Raw genomic sequence first — 27,367 nt, 5'->3', positions numbered from 1 at the left:
ACCACTCATTAGAAACAAAGGTAACATATACCTATTGCCACGGTAGAGGTCCAATCCAAGTACATCTTGTAAGACCTGCCTGCAACTGGCCGGGAAACAGTTGGGAAGAAATGAGCCACCAAGTCAGAAAGCGTCATTAGCAGCTCTGAGGATATGAATGGCTTTGAATTGATGCTGGGTACCATTTTATTCTCAACAAGTGCTCTGTGTACCTGCAGAATAATAAGCACAGATCAACAAAATGCACCAATAAATCTGCAAGAAACTGCAAAAGATGTTGATGATTTCAATGTTACATATAACCACAGAACAAACATAATACAAACTATTTTGTTTTAAATGCCTGGAGTGTCCACACATGGCTAGGAAAGCAGATGTACACATGCCACACCAACCAAGAATGATGGCTGGTGGGTAAGATAATGTATGCTATTGTATTGCATATGATATATTCTTTGAGCTGTTGGACTGTAATTGAGTGTTCAGTGGCTTTCTGTGTGTTAACACTGTAATTCAATTGGTCACTGTTATATCAACAATATTAGGATAAGGATAGATTGCTACTCACTGTAAAGATGATACGTTGAGTTGCCGACATGCACAACAAAAAGACCATTACACATCATAGCTTTCGGCCAATACCTTCTTCACAAAATAAAAAGCGCTCTCTCTCTCTCTCTCTCTCTCTCTCTCACACACACACACACACACACACACACACACACACACACACACACACACACACACAGGCAAGCACGCTTCACACACAAATGTCTTTTCATTGTGCCTTCTGCAACTCAACGTGTCATCCTTACGGCGAGTAGCAGTCTGCGCTATTCCTAATATTCCTGACATTCCAACGTGGAGTTTCCAATGACTGTTATGTTTTGTGTGTTTAATATTTCAGTGGTAAGACTGACTTTCAAAGTGGAACATTTAATCTGATTTAACATCTACTAGTACATAAATTGGTTTTGGCTTCATCTCATCTCAGCAGCTGTCCTTGCAACTAAACTGTGGGGAAAACTTATTTGCTTACTGTAATCAAAGAATTGGTAGACGACCACCTTAAATTGTATGCTTTAAAAAACTAAATTTTTGATGACATACAATTATAAATAAATTCGATCTTATCTAAAAGCACACTTAATTCTATCACATTTTGAAAAGCTGAAGTTGTTAGTGGGTATTGTAGTTTTCTACAGGCCAATCAGAATTGAGAGCACTGCCTGCTTGTGGACAGATTATCATAAATAGGTGCACCTTGATTATATTATAACTGCACTTTGCTCAATGTCCTGTTTCTCAAGTACAATATAGTTTTCTTTGGAAATTAACAAAACTAATCACATTTTACAATGAATTCTTAACAATTCATCAGATGATCTGAGTACATTACGAATTCAAATCATATGATAATGACTTGCTAAGCTAAGAATTCTAAACAGACATAATGTCACAGTCTGACCTGAGGCTGAAATGTATAATTAAAATACAGTTTACAAGATGGTCACTTAAGAAGGTGAACGCCAACAAAATATTTTTACATTCAGAGGAGAAAGTCTGTGATCGAAATTTCATGAAAAGTCCTCACCAGAATAAAAAACACCTTTGTTTTAACGACTGCCACCACAAGTCACGTATCCATGACAACTGCTCCTCCACTTTGTGACAATACAATACAAAAAGTCCTTCTTTGCACTTTTCTGATGTCCTCTGCCAATCTTATCAGATAAGGATCCTATAGCACACAGCAATACCCCAGAAGACAGATGAGCATAGTTTGGGCGATCTCTTCCATAAATTTGTTCCATATTCCAAGTGTAGTCTTTGCTTTGTTTTCCTCACATTTCATAGATTGTTTTCTTTGAGCAAATTCATAAGGTTTGAACACAGTACATGATCCAAAACCATAATGCAAATTGGCATCCATATGAGTATGTAATTAAGCAGATTGCTCATTGCCCTTAGTCGTCTGAAAGTAGCCTAACTGAACCAGAGGCCATGTCAATTTTAAGTTGCTTTGGTAGCTGTTCCTGATTTGAATTCTGAAATATTTACTTTGTCATCTGCAACAATTTACAACGTTAATACCACTGGTTCTAGGTCTATGCTCATCTTGTGTTTGGCCTGCACCCTTTGACACTGACATTCTTTCTGTACTTTCCACATGACCTTCTAACCTAAAAAACTGCCCAGTACACCCCACACAAAACCCAATACCCATATACGTGTCTCCTGTGTGTAATGGACCCCCCCCCCCCCCCAGACATATTCAGCAGAGCCCGAAATTACACCACCCTATGGCACACGACACAGAACTACACCATTTGAGCCCGTGATTTAGATCCTGAACTCTGCTCTGCACCAAATGCCTGCAATTGGGCCTGTCGACAATGGTGCAGATGGTTAGTTGTGCACCTCACAAGCAAGACTGGCAGCATTTACCAATTCAATTAGCTGCTGGAAACCAGAATCTCTTCCAATTCAAAGCAATACACATAATTAATACTGATGTGATCCACCATCAGCAGTTGGCTGCACCCTGTGCTCTTCATGGTATCCAGAAGCACCTGTTCCACATCTGGGATGACTCTCCCCAGTATGCACACAGAGTGCACACTGGACTACTTCCCTTCCTTGATAGACATATCTCTAAGGAGACCAATTACCCAACTAACAATGGGGCTCCCAACTACCAGTAATGCCACCCTCCGTGAAAGACTGGATCTTGCTAGTCAAGGGCCATCCTCTGCAACAAGATAAATGCCTGCATCTGGCTCAGGATGTAAATCATCCATAGTGCCTGAAACCTATTTTTCAGACGAACTGGGGAGGCCTTTCAATTGGTTCCCCTACTAAGTCCTTCACTACCTGCCACACCTTGGAAGAACCACCCACTTGACCACAGGTGACGGATCAACCTCAGTGCGGGCAGGGTGGTTGCAGTAGTGGACCAATCGAGTGACATGTGGGATGTGCAGGATGTTCCTTGGATCCCTTTGTCTGGCCTCCAACAGCGCTGCCCATTGGCAATAGTCTCAGGCTGCACGACAAAAGCTAGCGCCTTGTGGAGCTGTGAACGAAGGGTCACCAACTCAGCTTGCATCTGAACACAACAATCACAGCCAATTCCCACACTAAATACAGCAGAACTCTTCACTACACAGTTATTAAAATGCAGAGCTGTGCTTAGAAAATACACAAAAATTTAAGAACTAGACTACAAAGCATGCAGGTATAACCAAATTTGTCACACTTCTAATTAGAAGCTTGTAAAATAATACACAAATGATCCCTGTACTACTGTTGCTGCTGCTGTAACAAAGACTGGTGCCTAACTAACAGTATAAATAAACAATTCAGCATTGATATACATGGTACTTGAACAGAAGTTACACAGTTACAAATGCACACATCGACAGGAAGTGACAGGTTAATTCGGAAATAGGCTTCAGAGTGCCCACTGTCTGTTACAACTGCTTGCACATCAGAACTTTGTGCCTACTTCATAAAGCTGTAGCTGCATATGAACTGTAAGCTGAAGAGAAACATGTATATTTAATTTACACACAATGCTTCTCCTTATCATTGCCTTAAACACATCCTGTGTAACGGTACTTGAATTACGTAAATATTTATGAGACAACATTCAGATTTGATTTCATTTGTGATACATCGATATGTTTATATTGCAATGATATTATTCTTATGTGTATTCTTTCTTTTGTCACTATGATCTTTGACGTACTTGTAACTCTGATTTTTGGGCGCGTAAGCAATTGTTAGTTACTTGTTAAGTTGTTATAGTGTCGGACCTTGAAAAAGTCAAGTGTTGGACGTCATGTTGGAAAGACGCATAACGTAGTCCGCTTATAAAATGTGAACTTTAACAGTGACTGTGAGGAAGATGTTATCACGTATGTTTTGTATTGTGAAGTGATGTTTTGTGTTTACGTGATATTGCAATTAAAAGGAAGTGTAACTTAAATTCGGAGTGCTGATTATTTTTTTACATCACCACTGTCCAGTAAAAGTGTAATCTTCAAGAATGGTTTGTGAAGCGCATCTACAAAACTTTTGAATATAGCAGAATAAAACCTAGGCCTCTTTGCATCCGAGCTTGGAATCATAACCACCTAGATTTTCAATGATTGAACCATGATTGTATGACGAGACCTGAGTGGGAAACACAAAAAATGAGTGCCTAGTTTTTTCATTATTACATGAAATGAATATTAACTGTGCTCTAATGACACCTGCCACATAATATGACTGTTGTTGCCCGAAAATGCAGTAGTTAGCAGCTTGAGCAATACCACAATCATTATTAAATTCTGACCTTTGTTGTGGTAGGGTTGTTAGACCTGTCCCTACTCACATACAATATATGTGCTTTTCAAAACAAACAATCCTATTTTGTTAATCTATGCTTAGAAATTGTGCTACATTATTCCACCCAACACACACACACACACACACACACACACACACACACACACACACACACACACACATTCCACTGAAACATTATCTCCTGCACTGTAAAAGTTAATCAAATGCAAGAAGTGTGGTAATACAGCTTGATGTGTAGCACACTGACTTATCAAACAGGGATGCACATCAGACTTTGATCAAATGCTCATGTCAGATTCTCAATAACTTGTCTAGAACCCAACCTCACTGGAGCTTTCCGCAATTGTCTAGACAGTTATCCAGCTAGTTCCCCATCTTCATCCCCAGAAAAAAAAGAACACAAACTGTTGTTGCAAACACACACAGAACACAGAATTCACAGACAGATTGCAAATGCTGGTTTCCTCCTGTGAGGTAAACAACATTTGTGGTGACAGGAAGGGAATCTACACAGGAGATATAAATATAAGTAATGTCTAATCACAACAGGCAACTGCCTATCACCAGCCAAATGTAATAAAAGGCAGGAAAATGTTAACTGTTCAATGAGGTTAAGGCTGCATGCTGTAGTCACCCCTCGGTTACTACACCTACAGCACACAGCAGACAGCAGACCTACGTCGGGCCACAACTGCAGGGTGTAGTGTGGGCCAACATTCCAACGACATGCCTGCAACTGCTGAGGTGGCCACCAGGAGCACGGGCACCTCAGTCACTGACCAGCATTACCAGGTCCACCAAGCGTGCACCGCATTACCCATCTGATGTGGATAACATGTTTATAAGGACATGGATGGGTCTCCAGGCCCTCAGTCATGAACTGTGTTTGAGGTGTGTAAACTAATTTCATTATATCCTACTTGAATTCATTCCGTGACCCAAAAAATTCTCTCTTTTTTTACACCTGTATGTCTCCTTGTTAGCACGCAAGTGGCAACACTGAGGGACGAATTTTCATGAGCTTCAGATTCTGTGCTTTTCTGCCATTAGGCTCTTCCATGGTGGATTTACTCCACTCACTTCTGCAATAGCTGCAAGCACTTATGCCCTTATTGGAACAGTTGCTGGCTACGTTGAGCCAGGCTCAGTCACTGTTCCTGCCACATAAAATCCATGGAAGACTAGGACACTTACGAGAAGCAGTTTTGACAATATTTTGTGGTGTTCCAGTTGGTCAACATGAAGATACGTAAGGCTTTCTGCTTATCGTGGATACCCCCACTTCGCTCCTCTGTGAAATCCAGCGTTACTTTCTTTTGAACATATATGTTGTTTGCTGTTCTCTTTTATCACCAAAAGCATTTGCATGTGGTTGCAGCACACATTAAATTCTACCAATGTCCCAACTGTATCAAGCTTGGGTGGCCAAGCTTCACAGTCTCAGTTGGAAGTGTCAGTTTGTCACAGGTAAGTCTCGCGCGTCTAGTGTGGACACCATTGTCAGAGACACGATCATTCATTTGGTTCCAGATAAGGAGGTGCGTCAATGTGCCCTTCAGTTTGAGGAGCCTAGATTAGCAGAGATTTCACATATGCACAGTTATTTGAGGTACCGCACGCCGCAAGCCATCAGTTAGAGACTTGCAGTGATGTTGCCGTTGTTGGCTGCATGCAGACCTGGTGCATGGAGCCCTGCATACTGGGGGGGGGGGGGGGGGGTGTCGAAGCAAAGGGAAGGGGTAAGAAGAGGAAGAAACAACAAAAGAAGGAAACTAAAGTGTCACATAGAAGCCACAGATCGATCTCTAACCCCCCCCCCCACCCCCCCCCCCCCCCCCCCCCGGAGTCACTGCAGGAATCAACGAACGTCAATATTCATACTGTTTTGCCATCATGTTCACCATTGTGTCAACACTGGAGCCGTCGTGTCCCTACTCGACTTACAAAAGTATGCCAGGCTTGACACCACACCATTGGCATGCGTTGAGTGTCATTTGTTACTTTTGGTTTTTCTATTGTGGATACAATGTGTCTCATGGCAGATTAAGTGCCCTATCACGAATTGAATTCCTTGTGTTCTGAGTTTTTGGATCTATCTGTCACTGGGTCTGGTTATGCAAACAGCACACATCACCCTCAAACCCTCCACCTGCCTTCGCTTTATTCAAGCACAACTAATACCAGTAACTTTATGTGACCAGTCGAAGCTTGATCACTTAATGCCACTGGAAATGATTAGACTGATTTCCTCAAGTGAATGGGCTATGCCTCTACTGATCAAAGGATGATGTTTGGTCAGCTTCGGTTCTGTGGCAACTTCCAGATCACTATTAATGTACTGTCAGTCAGAGAGACTAACCCTCTGCCTCACACAGGCAAGTTGCTCATGAAGTTGGCTGGGTGTCAATTTTTTTTAAAACTGACTTGGACAAAGCCCGCCTTCATATTCCATTGAACGAGGTATCAAAACACTTGTTTGTGGTTAATATGGCTTACATTTTCTGTCATCATAAACGGCTAAAGTTCAGGGTTGCTAGTGTACCAGTCATCTTTCAACTTTTTTTAGAACAGGTTACAGCAGTTTGCTCGTTGTAGTAAGTATCTTGATGATCTTTTTGTGATAGGTGTTACCATGGAGGATCACCTATGTAATCACTACTCTTTGTTTACTGTTCTACAAGCTCAGAGCCTCAAATGTAATCTCACTAACTCTTACTTTTTCCAGCCCTCCATTGTGTATTTGGGCCACGAAATTTCCCAGCAGAGTGCCACCCATGGAACAACATGTTGCCACCATTATGGCATTGCCCTGTCCATCTTATCTACATGAACTTCAGGCATTTCTTGGCAAAATTGTGTACTATCAGAAGATCATTCCCAAGGCAGCTACTACTGCCCACCCCTTGCATTGTTGCTTTGGAAAAGTGCCCCTTTTGTTTCGTCTGCAGCCTGCAAGTGTGCTTTTGAGAAGCTTAAGGATAAGTCTTTGCTCTGTGACGTGTATTGCAACATTTCAACCTGGCAAGCATCTGGTCCTGCTCACAGACGTGTCCCAGTACGGGGGTGGGGGCAACCCTGGACCATCGCCATTCAGATAACTCCAAACAGCAGTCCATTGAAAATACTCAACATGGCTAAGTAAAATTATTTTCGCACATTGCAACATATGAATGCAGAGGCTCTGTCCTGTCTCCCCATGGGCCCTGCCCTGACCCCCCACCCTCGAAACTGTATACAGAGGTAAGGCCACAGTGGATAGCTTCCCCATCACCAGTTCCTGTATTGCCTCTGCTGTGGCTGTGGATCTGATGCTCAGGCAGGTCATGTATGATACATTATGGATGATGTGACTATACGCAAGGTTGGACAGTCATGAAACACGTTTCGGAATTTTTGTGTGTTGCACCATCTCCTTTTCCTCTTGGATGGTGTTAGGCTCCTGTTAATGGAAAGGTTCACCCCTGGTTCATGGTTTTTTGCCACGACTGGGATAGGGAAAGAGTCCTCATTTATTATGCTGGTCCTGTATACACACACTCTGGTTGTTGGCAATTTACTTTTCTTCATTTACCAAATATTGTGCATTGCAACTGTCAAGACCCTGCCACACATGTTCTCCATAGAATGCTTCCCTTGCACCGTGATTTTGGACAATAACTCTCAGTTCATGGTGCAATCTTTCGAGGCCTTTTGTACACACAATGGCATCTGCCACGACATGGAACCTCCCTTCCACTCCTAGTCGAACAGCAAGACAGAAAGCCTTATTCAAACATTTAAGATGCAGATGTTGTTGTAACCGCAGGAACAAGCCAAGTCTAATTGCAGTACCTTAAGAATAGTACGTGGGACGAAGTTAAAATTGTAGTGTGGGACGCCAGGCGTGGCAGAAGGGCCAGCCGAGGCGGCACTCGAGCTGCAGGGCAGCTGGGTGCTTTGATAAGAAAGTAAACAGCCGGTAGATACAAACGAGGGTCTGTGCAGGGACTCATGATAAGCATTCAATTAAGAATATCAACAGTAAGCATTCCTGGCTAGAGAGAGAGGTCTGGGAGTGGAGAGAGAAAGAAAGAGGGCCCTTGGTGGGGACCGCACTACGTCATGAGGAGCCAATGAAGGGCTCAGGACGCAGTGCGTGACCATATAGGGAGAGGCGCCTCTGCCCCTCCACTCAGCTTCTGAAGAACAATAGCAACAACAATGTTTTAACGATACCAAATAAGGGCACGTTGCCTTCGACGCTACATCAGGCCAAGCGCTGGCGGGGTCGAAGGGGAAACGCTAACAAAACCCGAGAGCACGCCGCTCTGGGCAGCTAAGTCTTGTCTGGTGAGGGCGAAGAGTTAGACAGCAGCAGCCGACTTGGGCTGGGGAACGGGCTGTAGGCAGGCAGCCGGAGATAGTCGCTGGAGAGCGTCAGGGCGTAGCCGCGGGACTCTAACGTAGGGTGTTAAGAAACGTTGCAGACCTTCTAGTAGGCAGTCGGAACGGTGGAGTCAGTCACCGTCTCTGTGTTAGACTTGGCCTTCCTGTGAGTGCAACCACCGTCAGATAGGGCGAATTGTATTCACTTAGAATAAACTGCAATTTGTTAAAGTTATCACGACTTTAATTTCTATCACCTTCCTAGCCTTGTGAAAACCAGGGATTTTTACATCTTAGCCAGATCAAAAGTCTCCCTCTCATTACGGTCAACCGGCTAAAATCCCATCCACGAACCGTGTCGCCCAATCCCTCGCAATACCCACGCTTGGGACGCGACAATGTGCAAGTATGTACAAGTATGTACAAGATTTCCCGACTGAGGAGACACTCACATTTTTTTAAGCTCTTACAAAATGATGCCCTCATCCCACTTACTTTGGTCTATACATCCAAGATCAGGCTAATTAGGAACTTCACCTGCCTTTGGCTGCTGCCCCCGGCACTGCCACAGACTTCTCTCCAGTCACATACAGTGTTGTGGACGTCAACACCTGGTCTTTCCCCAACAAGGAAGGAGTAAGTCTAGTAGCCCACTGATTAATCCACATACCACCTACTGTGCACTGAAGTTTGGCCACTATGGCAAGTGAAGTGCATGCCGACATGCAAATGCTATGCCTGCAACTAACTGGGGCAGCCGCCACGGGCAGTCTGGTCACGGACAGCAGTCACCCAGTCCATTGTGCATGCTCAGCACTACACCAGTGACACCTGACATGAACAGCATCTTTGTAATGGCATGCACAGACCTCCAGGCCCTTGGTTGTGAAATATGTTCATAGGTTCAGTGACGTGTAAACTACTTACATTGTATTCTTGTTGATGTCACTCTGTGACCCAATAAATTGTATCTCTTTTATGACCGTGTGTTTCCTTGTGTTCCTAGTTAGAACACAAGCCATGTTTTTCAGTCCCCATTACCTTCCCTGCTGTATCCACTTCACATCATACCACTGCACTCGATTCAAAGTATGGTTCCAATAACATGAAGTCAGCAAAGGCTGTTGTGTGTTCTCAAGTTCATCGCTGTGAAGTATGCCTGAATTAGCGCATAGTGCCCAATGTTGCATACACTGAACAGCAGTTTTCAGTGAGTGTCTTTGTACAAAAAATTTTTTTGAGAAAGACATGGAAAGAAGCAGCAGGCATTTCAGTCCAAATTTCAAGACAACCACGAATTCCCAAAACCACATGTTTTAAATTTCTACGCATGACTGCTGTTTACACAGATATTTACCTATCACTTAGTTGAGTAGTGCTGAATATGGAAGTATTGTTTCCTGCACTGATGAAAAAGACATTTTACTTCAGAATTTCTGTCAGTAATTACAACATATGGGCATTCTAACGGAATATAAAAATGAAAAATATGAGTACCAAAACGAATACACACAAAGTGTATGCATTCGGCAGTTTCCAAGGGTGATACTTATACAGTAATAATCTGCCTTACAATTTTTGAAACACTATTCTCTCTTAGTTGAAAGACCATTCATAGACCTACATTTTCCAACAAGATGGAATACTTATCAGCAATAGGGAATGACTCAAGCTTTTTCACTGAAAATGTCTTACCAATGAACCTGATGGAACTAAGCTTAAAATCTTACACTCCATATACGCCTTCCGAGAAAATTAGATCACACTCCTGAGATAATACAGTATTGAGTGGACAAAGAATGTTTTTGTTTTGCCAGTACCTACAAGCTTGTACATGACCTTACTAAATCAAACTGTGATCATGTGTTAGCTCACTGGGTTACAATATTCTGCAACACATTTGGAAGTAATTATCACACTGCATTTGTGTGACCTGTGCTGCAGATGATATGGACAATCATGACTTTTAGCCCATCAGTATGAGTAGATTTTGTGGAGCTTGAGTGAAATTGTGTAATTAATTTCTCTCGATGAAATATAGCTCAGAGAAAGTAAATAGGACCAAGTATTACCACACTCCTACAGGGAACTAAAACTTGTTTATACTGTTGTACTAACTTTGATTTTTGCAATCTATTAATATTGTACGACCAAGATGTTTTTTCACCCCATTTCCTACGGATGAAAACTTTGATCTGCTTGTGTCAAACACATGGTTGCATCTCAGCAATTGTTTCTTCAATACTCCAAAGAGTCACAAGCACAAGTGAGGCGGTACAAAAAGACAACAGTGACTGCAGAGAACAAAATATAATGTAGATATTGTCTTTTCAGGGAAACTACATTTCAGACCTCATAAACATTACACAATAAAACAAATTACACGATAAAAATTGCAGCTATGAGATTGTCCTCATTGCAGCTATAAGCACGGTTTTACATTCAGTATTTTTCATTATGAATATTATGCTGGACAGCAGAAATTGATAACAATTAAACCACTGCAACAATCACACCTTACAGAGTATTAAATGAAAGCTGACAGCTTCAGCGAACACTACAGACTACATTTCGAATTCTACATGTATATTTAAAGTTATAGATGATTTTACAAAATATTCAAATGTGACACAGCCATTTATCCTGCATGAGCTGAACATAGTATGAAAGCTTCAAGAGTTACTTTGTTTCTCACCTAATCATCCCAGGTAGCTATTTGACATTCTTTAAATGATTGTTTATGTAAATGGTCATTAATAAAAAATATATTGAATCCCTATGAAAGCATAAATAATAATAAAAAACTAATGGAGGAGAGAAGTTTTGGAAAGACCTTTGATATGCAGCAACATATACGCTGCATATTTTCGTATTAAGAAAATATAAATCCGAATTGCACCAACACAGCACGTTAGTTTCCAGAGCGTTGAAATGGAGATTGCGATGTTCTTTTGTAAGCCAGTTGTATCTCATGCCACATGATCTTGCTAGCCGATGACAGCAGATATTCAGAGCATAGGACACATGTTATAGTCAGCCAATAGCAAGGTCACTGTTATGTAGCACCAACACGCAAAGATCAAAAGTTAGTGGTTTACATTAATATACATAGTACAGCTACAAGAAAAGCTAAGCTTTCACATGTAATATCGATCTTTTTTTGCTTGTGTTATACTTTTAAGATACATCACATAAATGTGCCAGTAAATTTAATATAATGACATAAATGTCTGGTCTTCTGGGCTTGAAATTCTTGTAAGTGGCTTGTCCTCAAAGTGTTCAGTTTTAAACACTCTGCAATTTAAGAAATTCATCCCGCTTTCTCACATGTAACATACTTCATCTTGCATAAAAAGAAATTTACTTTGAAAGTAATGCTTCTCGAACCACAATTTGCAATACTATCCTGAGACTGTTAGAAATAGGTTCGGTTTATCAGTTGCCAGAGAGCACCAGAAAACAGGCATTATTGCACGTGCACAGTTGCAGTGGTGTAGGAAGCACCACATGTTCGTATGTATAAAGCACCAAGAGAGCTTACGTTATGCCATGAAAGAAACAGGACATCAGAGGATACTCCAAGAAAGAGCATCGGAATTTCGTAAACCATACTAAAATGCGTAATTCGGCTTGAAATGCACATTGGTTTTTTCCAGATTCAGAATGAAGTAGGTCCCATATTGTGGTTTTTGGGTTGTAAATTTTCTTGGAGTACTAGTACTGCACTATCTCATGTTTGGTTCTTTATTATGGCATAATGCCATTCATGGCAGAAGATGAAAATGTGAACTTGAAATTCAGCAAACAGTTGGAACTAGCGAGAAAAAATTTTCTCGTTAGCATCTGGCTGCTTGCTGATACTGCCGATACAGCAAACAGCCACATTTCATGCAGCGGGAAGTGGGAGAAGGTACTACTCATATGCAAGTTACTGTGCATGCACATAAGCCCACTGGCAACTGGTCAAACAAACCTAATGTAAACAGTTGTGACGTCACATTCATAAAAAGCAGTTTATTGTTATGAAGTATTACATAGTCTTCACCCTAAGGCCTTTAACATATTTTTGCTATTTGCAGACGCTTGTGCATGCACGGTGTTTCGTTGTTGTAAACGGCGCATTTCCTTTCCCACTTAAGTATTACTTTTTTCCCTCTCATTTATATTTTATTGGTGCAGTATCATTCTCCAGTAGCAGGATACAGTAACATCCTTTGCTAGAGAATAAATTCTTACCACTCAAAATTACAAAAATTTAACTGAAACCTAAAGCAATGAAAAATTCCTGGGTTTTCTCCGGATGAAAAAATTTCCAGGTTTTTCCCAGATTTCCCGGGCCGTATACACCCTGGAAAATGAGATAGTTTTAGGTGTCATAAGTACAAAACTTACCTATAGAAATGTCGAAGTCTCATACTGTAAGAGTGTCAGAATTGAGCCTCCTGTTCTATTTAAATTCTGTATTTTTTATCAAGTGGAAATTATGAATAAACAAATATTGAATCATAATTTTCTAATGAAAATAAGATCATTATTTTCAGTTATGGGTCACATGAAGCAAATTAAATTGATACAGTCATGTGAAATGACTTACATACATCAATAACACTCCAGAATGAATTTTCACTTTGCAGAGGAGTATGGGCTGAAAAACTCCTTTGAACGTTAAAACCAGCTTAATCTGTCAGGAAGTTTCATCAATAATACTGGTCCATTTCGTATGCTCGAAGATAAAAAGAAATTAGTGGGAATTAGCAGTAAGTAGAGGAGATATGGAATGCCCAGGAAAAGATGCATTTGCTGTTGACAAGGAGATCTTCTGGTAGATACAGTCCAGCATTTTGAATTTTAAGGTACTAGAATCTACTAGATGACTTCTGTGAGGGATGTATCACAATACTTGTCTGCTCTTTCACTTTGCTCACAGTGTCTCTCAAAGTTTTTAAGGTTTTACATGACTGTATTAGTTTATTTCTGGTACACATCATTCCACCATGTATGGAAATGAACAGATTTTTTGATGGGCTATGTTTCTTTAAAATTTTGTGGATACAGCCACTGGACTTTATGAAGGCTGTATCTCCCAATCATTACTGGTAACATAAAGTTTCAATATCAGTTTCATCATGATCCACAACACCAGGCTTTGATTTGTTTTCGCTGTTGACACTGATACTGTGAGCAAGTCCCCCACCATCCACCCACATTTGTAGCTTGTTTCTGTAGCAAAGCTCACTATAAACAAGCATCTGTTTGACAATATTTTTCTGAACAAATAACTTTGACAATACTTTGGACTGTAAAGTTTGTAGTCTCATGACGTAGCACACATGCAGATTTACTGTCTAAATTACAACAGCGATATTTATAGTGCAGTTTTATCTTATCCGGCATGATGTGTGTTTCATGTTTAACATCTTGCACTTGACACTGAAAACAAATCTTAAAACATCTAAATTTGTAGTCTGTGTTCTTGTCAGATTAATAATTTGTCCAGTAAGCACACAATAGTTCAAAATACATTTACTGGCATATTTTCTGCAATTTCACCTTATGTTTTTGCCTCAGAGCCAGAGGTATAACAGTAGGCTTTGCACCCAGCTATCATCCATTTGTGCTTGCGACTGCAGTTAGGCAGAAACACAGCTAACCAAACAGTTGCAGTGTTCGATGAAGATGAATGACTAAGTGCGACACCTAGTGGGAGCACTATGTACCTGTGGCGTGACATCACGAGCCGCGACCCCAGAAAGCTCAGGATTTAACACTGTCATGGCACCACACAACATTACTGAAGGAAACATCCACATTCTGAGTCTACAGATACTGTGCAAGCCACTGTATGGTGCATGGCAGAGGGTACCTTGTACTAACACTAGTTATTTCTTTTCCTGTTCCACTTGCAAACAGAACGAGGGAAAAAGTGACTATATTTCTCCTATCTTATCTCTGTGGTCCTTACACACATTGTATGTCTGAAGCAGTAGAACTGTTCTGCAGCCAGCTTCAAATGCCAGTTCTCTAAATTTTCGTAATAGTGTTCCTCGAGAAGAATGTCACATTCCCTATAGTGATTCCCATTTGAGTTCCCAAAGTATGTTGCTAAAAATTGCTTGCTGTTAGAACCGATCAGTAACAAATCTAGCAGCTCACATCTGAATTGCTTTGATGTCTTCCTTTAATCTGACCTTGTATGGATCCCAAACACTTGAGCAATGCTCAAGAACAGATCATACTGGTGTCCAAATGCGGACTCATTTACAGATGAACCACTCTTTCCTAAAATTCACCCAAAAAACAGAAATCGACCATTCACAATCCCTACCACAGTCATCACACGGTCATTCCATTTCATATTGCTTTGCAATGTTATGCCCAGATATTTAACTGATGCGACTGTTCACAAGCAGGACTCTAAGGACACTTCTAATGCTATATCCAAACATTATGGGTTTGTTTTTCCTACTCATCCGCATTAACTTACATTTTTCTATAATGAGAGCTAGCTGCCATTCATTACATCAAGAAGTTGTCAAAGTCGTCTTGTACCCTCCTACAGTCATTCAACTTTGACTCCTTACTGTACACAACAGCATCATCAGGAAACAACCATGGATTGCTGCCCCACTGTCGAGGACAACATGCTGTGTTTTATAACTTATGAAGTCTTCGAACCACTCTCATTCCTGTGAACCTATTCCATATGCTCATACCTTCCTTAACAGCCTCCAATGTGGCATCATGTCAAATGCTTTCCAGAAATCTAGAAATATGGAATCTGTCTGCTGCCTTTCATCCATAGTCTGCCATACATCACGCAAGAAAAGGACAAGATGAGTTTCGTGCAAGTGATGCTTTCTACAACCATGCTGATTCACGGACATCAGCTTCTTGGTCTCAACAAAATTTATTCTATTCGAACTGAGAGTATGTTCAAGGATTCTGCAGCAAACCGCAAATATTTCTTTCCCAGCTGTGGATTTGCCAAATCTTTCAATATAGGTTTGATTGCCTCGTTTACTGTCAAAGGAAGAGAGTATTTATGTATAAAGGCATCTATGTTACCAGAAAATTCAGCTTTCCTATACTTACACCAGGTACTACAGGGGTGGTCACTTCAGAAAAATGACTGGTTATTTACATTTTCTTCACTGTTTGCACAGGTTTTCTATGACTTCAAACACAAATTTAGATGTCACATATCCATTATCCAGAAACTTAAGTCATTTTACAAAAGAACAATATATACAAATGCACTATGGGCATCACTGGTTAACGCATTATTTTCTGACAAGCTAGTGCCAGAGACAAAGGACTGACTTGTTTATTTGTAACATCAACTTCTGAGACATTGGCATGACAATTCAAAGCATGACAATTCTTGACTGTGTGGTTTCCGAGATATGACTATGCAACTGTGGCAGTTATACGAGGCGGTAAAAATTATCAGCTACTTCTTGAATTTAAAAATATTATTTCGAGGTTTTAAAATGGCATTTTTTAGTGTATGATAAACCAAAGTGTTCAGGGCAGTCTAAAGCATACTAAACTTACTGTAAACAGAAAATGTCAAATTTTGACTTTGACATAATCTTCCTTTGAATACTTTAATTTATTGTTGGTTTTAGAATAGTTTTGGATGACAACAGACTCACATTCCAACTTACAAGTGCATGCATAATATTTGATATTCATTTTCAATGACTGAGTCTGAGTGTAAATACAAACTTTATTTGTGGGACCTGAGGCATCCAAAACCTTTAACTATTGTGCTGCAGTTAATATTGACACTCACATGTAATAGACAAAGTTTGATAGTTTCTGCCGTTATTATTTAGGCCAACAAACGTAAGTTGTATGTCAAGATCAATATTGAGAATCTCTGCATTTGCTTATGAACTCTGTGATGTTAAATGAACACACACGTATTCCATACAATTGTTCTACTGAACTATATTAAATATTATTTATCTTTGCTTGCATTTGAATCCACTATAATAACACAAGCCTTGGCAGGTGGGCTCAATGCCCTAAAGTGGGCCACATACAGCAATATGTTCAGCCAGAGCTCACCAGGCATAACCCGTCAGTCAGTGCCTGGAAGGTTACTTACTGTAAACAGGGTCAGTTTGGCATGTGGCATATTTGACTTCTGCAACCTCAACACAACACATTTTGGTACAAATAAATACTGGCAGTCTGAGCACGTGTTGAGGCAGTGGAGTCATTGAATTGTCAAACATCATAGTGTCGGGGCCTGTCGCTCTGTTGTCATTCTGACAGGACTGCCTGCTACGGGGATCCAACTGCCACCTAATGGGCCGAGGGGAGAACGAGTGGCTCCTAGTCACTAGAGCACTTGCCAGCGCTAGTCGCCGGTCCAGTGTTCACTCCCTCGACACCTGCCCCATCACTTGCTACGGCTGGGCAGGACACTGCATTCTGCACTCCGCAGGCCGCGTCAGCCATGATGTTGCTCGGCCACTGCCAGGATGGCAGACTACACAAGTTCACATCACGCCTGGGCGCACCACCGCACAAGCGGAGCAGCGGCTGTTTTAATACAACACTTGGCTGCTGCAGTCCACGGGATGATATCCACCTTCCAACATTGCCTGATACGGACCTGAGTTGTACTATAAGCCACTACGCATAATACAGAGATTATACAGCTTCTGAGCAGCTTCTCATCCACTACAACCTGCTATCCTCCTCCAGAGCATACTGACATCCTCTAAGTGGTGTCAGAACTGCTGACGGAGACTGCAATGGTCTTTTGACGTTTGCAGCAACAAAGGGCAACCCAAGTAGCAGCAGCATGTGCATTTCATAACTGCTCGTGGAATCCTTGTATCGTTCTTGGATTTGTCCTCTTCCCAGTATCCTATTTTCCATTATGTCCGTTCTGTGGGGGCTTGGTAACCAGCCGTCCACCTAACCTTCGTAACCTCTTAGTTCATCCCTATGAAATCCCCAAACCACCTTCCCTACCCTCTGGCTCCTACCCTTGTAACCGCCCCCGGCGTAAAACCTGTCCCATGCACCCTCCCACCACCACCTACGCCAGTCCTGTAACCCGGAAGGTGTACACGATCAAAGGCAGAGCCACGTGTGAAAGCACCCACGTGATTTACCAACTGACCTGCCTACACTGTGAAGCTTTCTATGTGGGAATGACCAGCAACAAACTGTCCATTCGCATGAATGGACACAGGCAGACAGTGTTTGTTGGTAATGAGAATCGCCCTGTGGCTGAACATGCCTTGGTGCACGGCCAGTACATCTTGGCACAGTGTTACACCGTCCGGGTTATCTGGATACTTCCCACTAACACCAACCTGTCAGAACTCCGGAGATGGGAACTTGCCCTTCAGTATATACGCTCTTCTCGTTATCCGCCAGGCCTCAATCTCCGCTAATTTCAATTTGCCACCGCTCATACCTCACCTGTCTTTCAACATCTTTGCCTCTGTACTTCCGCCTCGACTGACATCTCTGCCCAAACTCTTTGCCTTTACAAATGTCTGCTTGTGTGTGTGTGTGTGTGTGTGTGTGTGCGCGCACGCGTGTGTGCGAGTGTGTGCCTGTCCTTTTTCCCCCTTAAGGTAAGTCTTTCCGCTCCCGGGACTGGAATGACTCCTTACTCTCTCCCTTAAAACCTACATCCTTTCGTCTTTCCCTCTTTCCTGATGAAGCAACCGTTGGTTGCGAAAGCTAGAATTTTGTGTGGATGTTTGTGTGTCTATCGATCTGCCAGCACTTTCGTTTGGTAAGTCACATCATCTTTGTTTTTAGATATATTTTTCCCACGTGGAATGTTTCCCTCTATTATACACAAGCTAAAAATGTTGGCCTGAGCAGCAATATTTAATTTGCAAATATAAAGATGACCTCATATTTTTCAAGTGATGAATTTGGGAAAAAACCTCATCTTATAATCGGGTAAATACAGCACTTTGCATAGAATTTCAGGAAACTGTGAGGCAGATACACAGTCACAAGAACCTGCTTCTCCTTCAATGGTCGCTTGATAAATTCCAGGCTGACATTTCCATCTTGAACACTATCTGTTGATCTGTTGAAAGCCTTAAAATCTTGGTTGGCAAGTACGAGTAAATAAAAGTGAAATTTTTCAGCTTGGGTTTTTATAATTGGCCCAGAAAGTGGCATACCTTCACTCATCTTTATTAAAAACCACCTAGAATGGCATTCGTTAAGTTCATATATGGGGGACATACTTCGTACTGCATTATATCTGAATCCGTAGTATATCTGGCTTCTACTGTATCACCTCTTCAAATAATCCGTTAGAAACCATATCACACAACAACTATACAACTGAAGGTGCTGAATAAGTGGATTAATTTTCCGACAAAATTGTAACAATGTTAAGGTGAATTAGATCTAACACTCTATTTAATGAGGGAATCCATTTAGCCATGCCAATTTACAAAATATAAATACTGGATCAAATAAACCATCATGATATGATGAAAATATCAGGGAATGGTGTGATGTGTCCACTATGTGTAAAGTGGGTACAGAATTTAACACACAAGTCTAAGCAACACCCCCCAAGCCCCCCCCCCCCCCCCCCCCGTTTTAATAAAAATGAAGAAACATGTTAGTAGTCGGCAGTTATATTACTGATTCTCAGTGTATACGGACATATCAGGGAACAACAGGCTACTTCCATAGTGTGCTTCTGGGTGTTCTACCGAGCTGTCATTTCCATTTCATGCAAAATATTTCTATGACCAATCCAGCCATTTTGTTCAGATGCTGTGAGTCATTCACTGCCTGGACTCAACCCAGACATTATGAATCTACCATGCCGAGAAAACTTGGGAAATCATAACACGCTATTCTCTTAGAGGCTCTGTGGAGGTATATCTTCTGTACCAGAGTCTCCTACACTTCATGGCAACATCTCATTTCAAAAAACCCGTTTTTAGTTGAAAGTCAGAACAAATGGAAACATCTATAACAAACTGCAAAGGAAATTTTCTACTATTTTGAAAAACCAATGTATATGAACAACTGATGTTCGACATTATACCATCTGAAAATAAAAGCAGACTATCCCCGCACAGAACTTAAACTGTGCTAGTAGCTAAATGTGACAGTAACGAAATGTCTTGTACGATGGTGTGGAAGGGGATAATAATAGCAGCGCCACAGAGTACTAAAAAAAAAAAAAAAAAAAAAAAAAAAAAAAAAAAAAAAAAAAAAAAAATCAATGGCAACACAAATGAGCTCATACTTAGATAATGAATACAGTCTCTCTCTCTCTTTAAAAAAAAAAAGGCTGATCAGATTCATTTTCACATGTGTGTAGCTCAGCAACAATTCCATGTCTTGGAGTTTGGCAAAATTAGTAATAGAGGACAAATAAACATGTGAAGTTCAAGAAAGAGAAATACAGTAAGTGGCAAATAAAAACAGATGACGCTGATGGTGGAACTGATAAAACTACAGTGCACATCATGATGGAAGGCAGCCCAGTTCTGTAGATTCTGTAGATCTACCTCCACTAACAGCTGGAAATCAGTGAGATTTAGTCGGCTTCCATATGCCTTGTCTAATTAAATGTCCGACACAAATAACTTGTCTCTTCTACTTTGCAACACAGCTGTACTTCAGTGACAATGCAACTTTATTTGTTGTTGCCCGCTTGTTACTTTACAATTTTCGGCAACTGTAACATATGCGTTATGTAGGCGAGCTAATCCATCACCTAGAATTGATATGAGGTAAGGTGTATTTTTTGCATGGCTGAATACTACCGGGTATAGGTGTGCTGTGCCCAGACTAGCTAGTTGACCGTTTCCGTCACATGCGAGTTCAGGTGCAGAGCCATTGAGTGCATCGCTGCAAACAGCTGGGAATTTGGACAGCTGATGCTTGTATTGCCTTTGTGCACAATATGCTCCAGGAAATGGTGGAGTGTCAGACACACTTAAAGATGGACAAGTTACAGAACTTTGAGCTTCAACATTAAAAGTTACAGCACTTCGAGATTCAACAATTGTTGTTGTTGTGGTCTTCAGTCCTGAGACTAATTTGATGCAGCTCTCCACGCTACTCTATCCTGTGCAAGCTTCTTCATCTCCCAGTACCTACTGCAACCTACATCCTTCTGTATCTGTTTAGTGTATTCATCTCTTGGTCTCCCTCTACGATTTTTACCCTCCACGCTGCCCTCCAATACCAAATTGGTGATCCCTTGATGCCTCAAAACATGTCCTACCAACCGATCCCTTCTTCTGGTCAAGTTGTGCCACAAACTTCTCTTCTCCCCGATCCTATTCAATACCTCCTCATTAGTTATATGATCTACCCATCTAATCTTCAGCATTCTTCTGTAGCACCACATTTCGAAAGCTTCTATTCTCTTCTTGTCCGAACTAGTTATCGTCCATGATTCACTTCCATACATGGCTACACTCCATACAAATACTTTCAGAAACGACTTCCTGACACTTAAATCAATACCCGATTTTAACAAATTTCTCTTCTTCAGAAACACTTTCCTTGCCGTTGCCAGTCTACATTTTATATCCTCTCTACTTCAACCATCATCAGTTATTTTGCTCCCCAAATAGCAGAAGTCCTTTACTACTGTAAGTGTCTCATTTCCTAATCTAATTCCCTCAGCATCATCCGACTTAGTTCGACGACATTCCATTATCCACGTTTTGCTTTTTTTGATGTTCGTTTTATATCCTCCTTTCAAGACACTATCCATTCCGTTCAACTGCTCTTCCAAGTCCTTTGCTATCTCTAACAGAATTACAATGTCATCGGCGAACCTCAAAGTTTTTATTTCTTCTCAATGGATTTTAATACCTACTCCGAAATTTTCTTTTATTTCCTTCAATGCTTGCTCAATATACAGATTGAATAACATCAGTGAGAGGCTACAACCCAGTCTCACTCCCTTCCCAACCACTGCATCCCTTTCATGCCCCTCGACTCTTATAACTGCCATCTGGTTTCTGTACAAATTGTAAATAGCCTTTCGCTCCCTGTATTTTACCCCTGCCACCTTGAGAATTTGAAAGAGAGTATTCCAGTCAACACTGTCAAAACTTTCTCTAAGTCTACAAATGCTAGAAACGTAGGTTTGCCTTTCCTTAATCTAGCTTCTAAGCTAACTCGTAGGGTCAGTATTGCCTCACATGTTCCAATATTTCTACGGAATCCAAACTGATCTTCCCCGAGGTCGGCTTCTACCAGTTTTTCCATTCGTCTGTAGAGAATTCGCATTAGTATTTTGCATCCGTGACTTATTAAACTGATTGCTCGGTAATTTTCACATTTGTCAGCACCTGCTTTCTTTGGGATTGGAATTATTATATTCTTAAAGTCTGAGGGTATTTTGCCTGTCTCATACATCGTGCTCACCAGACGGTAAAGTTTTGTCATGGCTGGCTCTCCCAAGGCCGTCAGTAGTTCTGATGGAATGTCATCTACTTCTGGGGCCTTGTTTCGACTTAGGTCTTTCAGTGCTCTATCAAACTCTTCACGCAGTATTGTATCTCCTATTTCATCTTCATCTACGTCCTCTTCCATTACCATAATATTGTCCTCAAGTGCATCGCCCTTGTATAGACCCTCTATATACTCCTTCCACCTTTCTGCTTTCCCTTCTTTGCTTAGAACTGGGTTTCCATCTGAGCTCTTGATGTTCATGCAAGTGGTTCTCTTATCTCCAAAGGTCTCTTTAATTTTCCTGTAGGCAGTATCTATCTTACCCCTAGTGTGATACGCCTCTACATCCTTACATTTGTCCTCTAGCCATCCTTGCTTAGCCATTTTGCACTTCCTGTCGATATCATTTTTGAGACGTTTGTATTCCTTTTTGCCTGCTTCATTTACTGCATTTTTATATTTTCTCCTTTCATCAATTACATTCAATATTTCTTCTGTTACCCAAGGATTTCTACTACCCCTCATCTTTTTACCTACTTGATCCTCTGCTGCCTTCACTACTTCATCTCTCAAAGCTACCCATTCTTCTTCTACCGTATTTCTTTCCCCCATTCCTGTCAATTGTTCCCTTACGCTCTCCTTGAAACTCTGTACAACCTCTGGTTCTTTCAGTTTATCCAGGTCCCATCTCCTTAAATCCCCACCTTTTTGCAGTTTCTTCAGTTTTAATCTACAGTTCATAACCAATAGATTGTGGTCAGAGTCCACATCTGCCCCTGGAAATGTCTTACGATTTAAAACCTGGTTCCGAAATCTCTGTCTTACCATTATATAATCTATCTGAAACCTTTTAGTACCTCCAGGGTTCTTCCATGGATACAACCTTTTTTTATGATTCTTGAACCAAGTGTTAGCTATGATTAAGTTGTGCTCTGTACAAAATTCTACCAGACGGCTTCCTCTTTCATTTCTCTCCCCCAATCCATATTTACCCACTATGTTTCCTTCTCTCCCTTTTCCTACTCTCGAATTCCAGTCACCCAAGACTATTAAATTTTCGTCTCCCTTCACTATCTGAATAATTTCTTTTATTTCATCATGCATTTCTTCAATTACTTCGTCATCTGCAGAGCTAGTTGGCATATAAACTTGTACTACTGTAGTAAGCGTGGGCTTCGTGTCTATCTTGGCTACAAAAGGTGTTCACTACACTGTTTGTAGTAGTTTACCCGCACTCCTACTTTTTTATTCATTATTAAGCCGACTCCTGCATTACCCCTATTTGATTTTGTATTTATAACCCTGTATTCGCCTGTTCCTCCTGCCACCGAACTTCACTAATTCCTACAATATCTAACTTTAACCTATCCATTTCCCTTTTTAAATTTTGAAACCTACCTGCTTAATTAAGGGATCAGACATTCCACGCTCCGGTCCATAGAATGCCAGTTTTCTTTCTCCTGATAACGATGTCTTCCTGAGTAGTCCCCGCCCAGAGATCCGAATGGGGGATTATTTTACCTCCGGAATATTTTACCCACGAAGACGCCATCATCATTTAACCATACAGTAAAGCTGCATGCCCTCAGGAAAAATTACGGCTGTAGTTTCCCCTTGCTTTCAGCCGTTCGCAGTACCAGCACAGCAAGACCGTTTTGGTTAGTGTTACAAGGCCGGATCAGTCAATCATCCAGACCGTTGCCCCTGCAACTACTGAAAAGGCTGCTGTCCCTCTTCAGGAACCACACGTTTGTCTGGCCTCTCAACAGATACCCCTCTGTTCCGGTTGCACCTAGGTACGGCTATCTGTATCGGTGAGGCACGCAAGCCTCCCCACCAACGGCAAGGTCCATGGTACTTGGTGGGGGGTGGGGGGATTCAACAATAACTCAAATTTGCGTTGATATTTGATTCAACAATAACCCACATCAAATATCAACGCAAATCTGAATACAACTGCAATCTCAGAAAAAATAGATGCATCCAATGACACGGTAAAAAACTGTGGAAGTTAATATCTCTCAGTGAATAAATATTTTCACAATGACCCTCTGCACCAAAAACTTAATCGCTTCATGCAATTTCAACAAATGTTATCTCAGATGACAGCACTGCGCTATTGCTGTGTGTGTGTGTGTGTGTGTGTGTGTACTTCATTAGAAGAAGACCTTTTGGCTGAAAGCTTACATGTACAGCAGTCTTTCTGTTATGCCTGTCTGTGACTCAATGTCTCTTTTTATATGGTGAGCAGCAATCTATCCTTTTTATGATATTGTCATTATTCCATCCACGACTTTCAATTGTTTAATTTCGCTGGACCTTTCCACCACAAAAAAATTGAAGTAGCCATTGGGAGCAGAACCCTGGGCCTCGGCACAGCTAGCAAAAAATGCCAGCCACTAGACCATGCGGTCAGTTCGTGTTCAATCCTGTACGTACGCTTTCACTGTTGTTAAGACTTGAAAGAAAATGTATCATGTCAATGTTTGTGATTAATGCTGAAGAAGAGGTATTCTGATGGATATGTAAACTGAGAATATAATACAATCAATAGTCATAGTGTTCCCTGTCCTTCAATTTGCACACAACTGACTGACGTAACTTTTACCCAGAAACATTTGCTTGCACCTCCCACTGTCTTCTTTGTTGGCATTATCACACCTTTCTCATTCTCACTATCAGTGACATTAACAATGTTAACAGCATATTGTTGTTGCTTGCCGCACAGGTATTTTTCACTGTAGTTTGTGATCACTTTTCACGCTCAACTGTGAGGGAAAAAAGTGCGCTATTTTGAACTGGAACACAACTGTACCTCTTATCAGTTAGTTCCTGCTATAGCCAGATTACCGAATCACCTTTCTGAGTAATAACACATGTAAATTTGCCAATCGATGCAATAGAATTTCATGCAGATGTAAAATGATAAATTATACTGTCTCCTTGTAATAATTATTACTTATATAGCCACCAGATTAAAAACGATAAAAAAGTTTAGCAGTACCACTCTATTCGCTTTCGTACATGACTTTTGGGATGTAATAAACAGCAAGCACCTCAGCCGCCATGCCTCGCTCGTCTCAGTGAACTGGTTACCTGGCCATAATGGGAACTAACCTGGTCATGTGATTACATACACTTGTGCTCCAGTTCAAAGCTGTGCACATTGTCACCTCATAGTGCAAGCACGAAAAATTATCAAAAAAAAAAAGCAAACACAGAAAATACTTTCACAGGAAGCTTCGGCAGCATGCTGTTAATTTCACTAACTTTACAGACAATTAGAACAAGAAAGGTGTGATAGTTCCCATAGAGAATGTGATGGAAGGCACAAGCAGATGTTGAACAGCAAAAGTCAAGCAAGCACGTCAACTGTGTGCAAATTACAGTGTGTGTGTGTGTGTGTGTGTGTGTGTGTGTGTGTGTGGGGGGGGGGGGGGGGATGCAATGTTAAGTGGAACAGGGTTCCAGTATCCGTCCCAAACTACAATAAGTAAAATGCAGACAACTAATATTTCACTGAAAGCGCTGATAAATATGCTATCACAACATACAACATACTTCCAAAATGAGCACTCTACAATAGTTTTTTTTTTAATTACAAAATTTTATCAAACAAATCAAAACACTTTAACACCATAACATCACTAGACAACATGGTCAGATTGCTGATATTAGCTTTTACTGGTATGATATTAGACAACTAGAAAGACTGTGTATCATTCCAAAAATTTGTGTCATGACCATTGGTGGAGAGAAACTTTGACAGATTAAGACACTGAAAACATAATAAAATCAGTCGGCATAGATTTGAACAAAGGGTTGGCATTATCATCTGTTGCTGAAAAGCGGTCGACTAAACAGGCGCAGCCATGAAAACTAGCAACATCACTGGGGAAGGCAGTTTTACGGATGCTGCCAGCAAAGAATTGAGTGCATCCAATGAGAGATGAACTGTTTGTATTGTTTCTGTACATGTTTCAAGTGGGTACTTCACTCATGGGGGCACATAACGGACATGCGGAATGTGACTGTGTTCCACTTTGTAAAAGTATTTTAATGAATGCTGTTACTACCTCCCCATCCTGCTTCTCAGGCAAAAACACATTGCTACTACCACCCTGGACACGTAACCAGTTTGCTTCGCTAGAACTAAAAAGATTAAAAGGTAGACTTGACATAGCAGATTAACAGGAGTGTTTATTGGTACCTGAAAGATTTACTTGCCATGAAAACAGCAAGAAAATGATCAATAACCAGAAGACCAACTACCATGAAATTTTAAAATTAATAAAATTTTGACTCCCAATAACAGGGGAAAAAGAAGATACTTAAGCTGCTTCTTCCATAACAAGTCCCAACAATAAGATAAATTTCCAGATGGATCGCTGGAGAATAATCTCCTTCAATAACTGATTCTTGCAATAAAACATGAGGAATAACTCAAGAAGTGCCAGTGTAAGCCACTGGCGGAGAGAGAAATACCTCGAGGAAGGGGGCACTAAAGATATCTTGAGCTACCTTTACTTTTACCACAATAAAAAATAATCAAGTCACATGCAAAGTTTAAGAAAGAGGGCCTATATAGTAACAACGCATTTTTAGGAATCTTCTCGAAAGTCACTATTACTGGGGATATATGTTATGAGTCTCATAACAATATTTTTACTGAGAAATTACTATCAATTACTATTATTAATACTTCACAATCAACTGATCACTCTCACTCTTGACTGATCTTCACACTTGCACTTGTTACAACTAGAACTTTTTACTTATTCATTCTTCAGTCTTTAATATTTCTGCTTCTGAATGTAAACTAGCTTCCTATTCGGCAAATAGTCTGTATTTATAATACTACCTATCGGAGGTTCTCTGCATAAGAAAACAGTAGAATATTCGCGATTTTTCTCGAACAAATGCCGGACAGAATAACGTATCGAGACCATTAGAATAGCTGTGACTTTTCTCAAAGGTATTTGTTAGCTGTCTATGTGCCAGATGCCAGACAGAAACATATAAGATGCGATGACGCGAATGCGCATGCTACATAGGAAAGTACAACTACTCGATAGCCCGATCAAAAGAAACGAACGAATTGCGTCCAGGCTGACTGGCGGGGGCAACGCGGGTGGACCCGCACGGAAGGAGGGGGGGGGGGGGGGTGCACCCCATATGTATCCACCACTGGTGTAAACACAGGCTTCCCGCG

The 27,367-nt window shown here is 41.0% G+C and overlaps 1 protein-coding gene across 1 annotated transcript in view; it reads right to left on the bottom strand.

The window, feature by feature from the left end:
* The window catches only part of LOC126412071 (uncharacterized), a 97,874-nt gene that overhangs the window by 6,934 nt on the left and 63,573 nt on the right, over nucleotides 1-27,367 (bottom strand). The window contains 2 exon segments of the mRNA XM_050081469.1: nucleotides 32-92; nucleotides 95-212. Of these exon segments, the coding sequence (XP_049937426.1) occupies nucleotides 32-92; nucleotides 95-212 (179 nt within the window).

Source organism: Schistocerca serialis, chromosome 7 (genome assembly GCF_023864345.2).
Source record: "Schistocerca serialis cubense isolate TAMUIC-IGC-003099 chromosome 7, iqSchSeri2.2, whole genome shotgun sequence".
Lineage (NCBI taxonomy): Eukaryota > Metazoa > Arthropoda > Insecta > Orthoptera > Acrididae > Schistocerca > Schistocerca serialis.
This window is presented reverse-complemented; position numbering and strand designations above follow the sequence as displayed.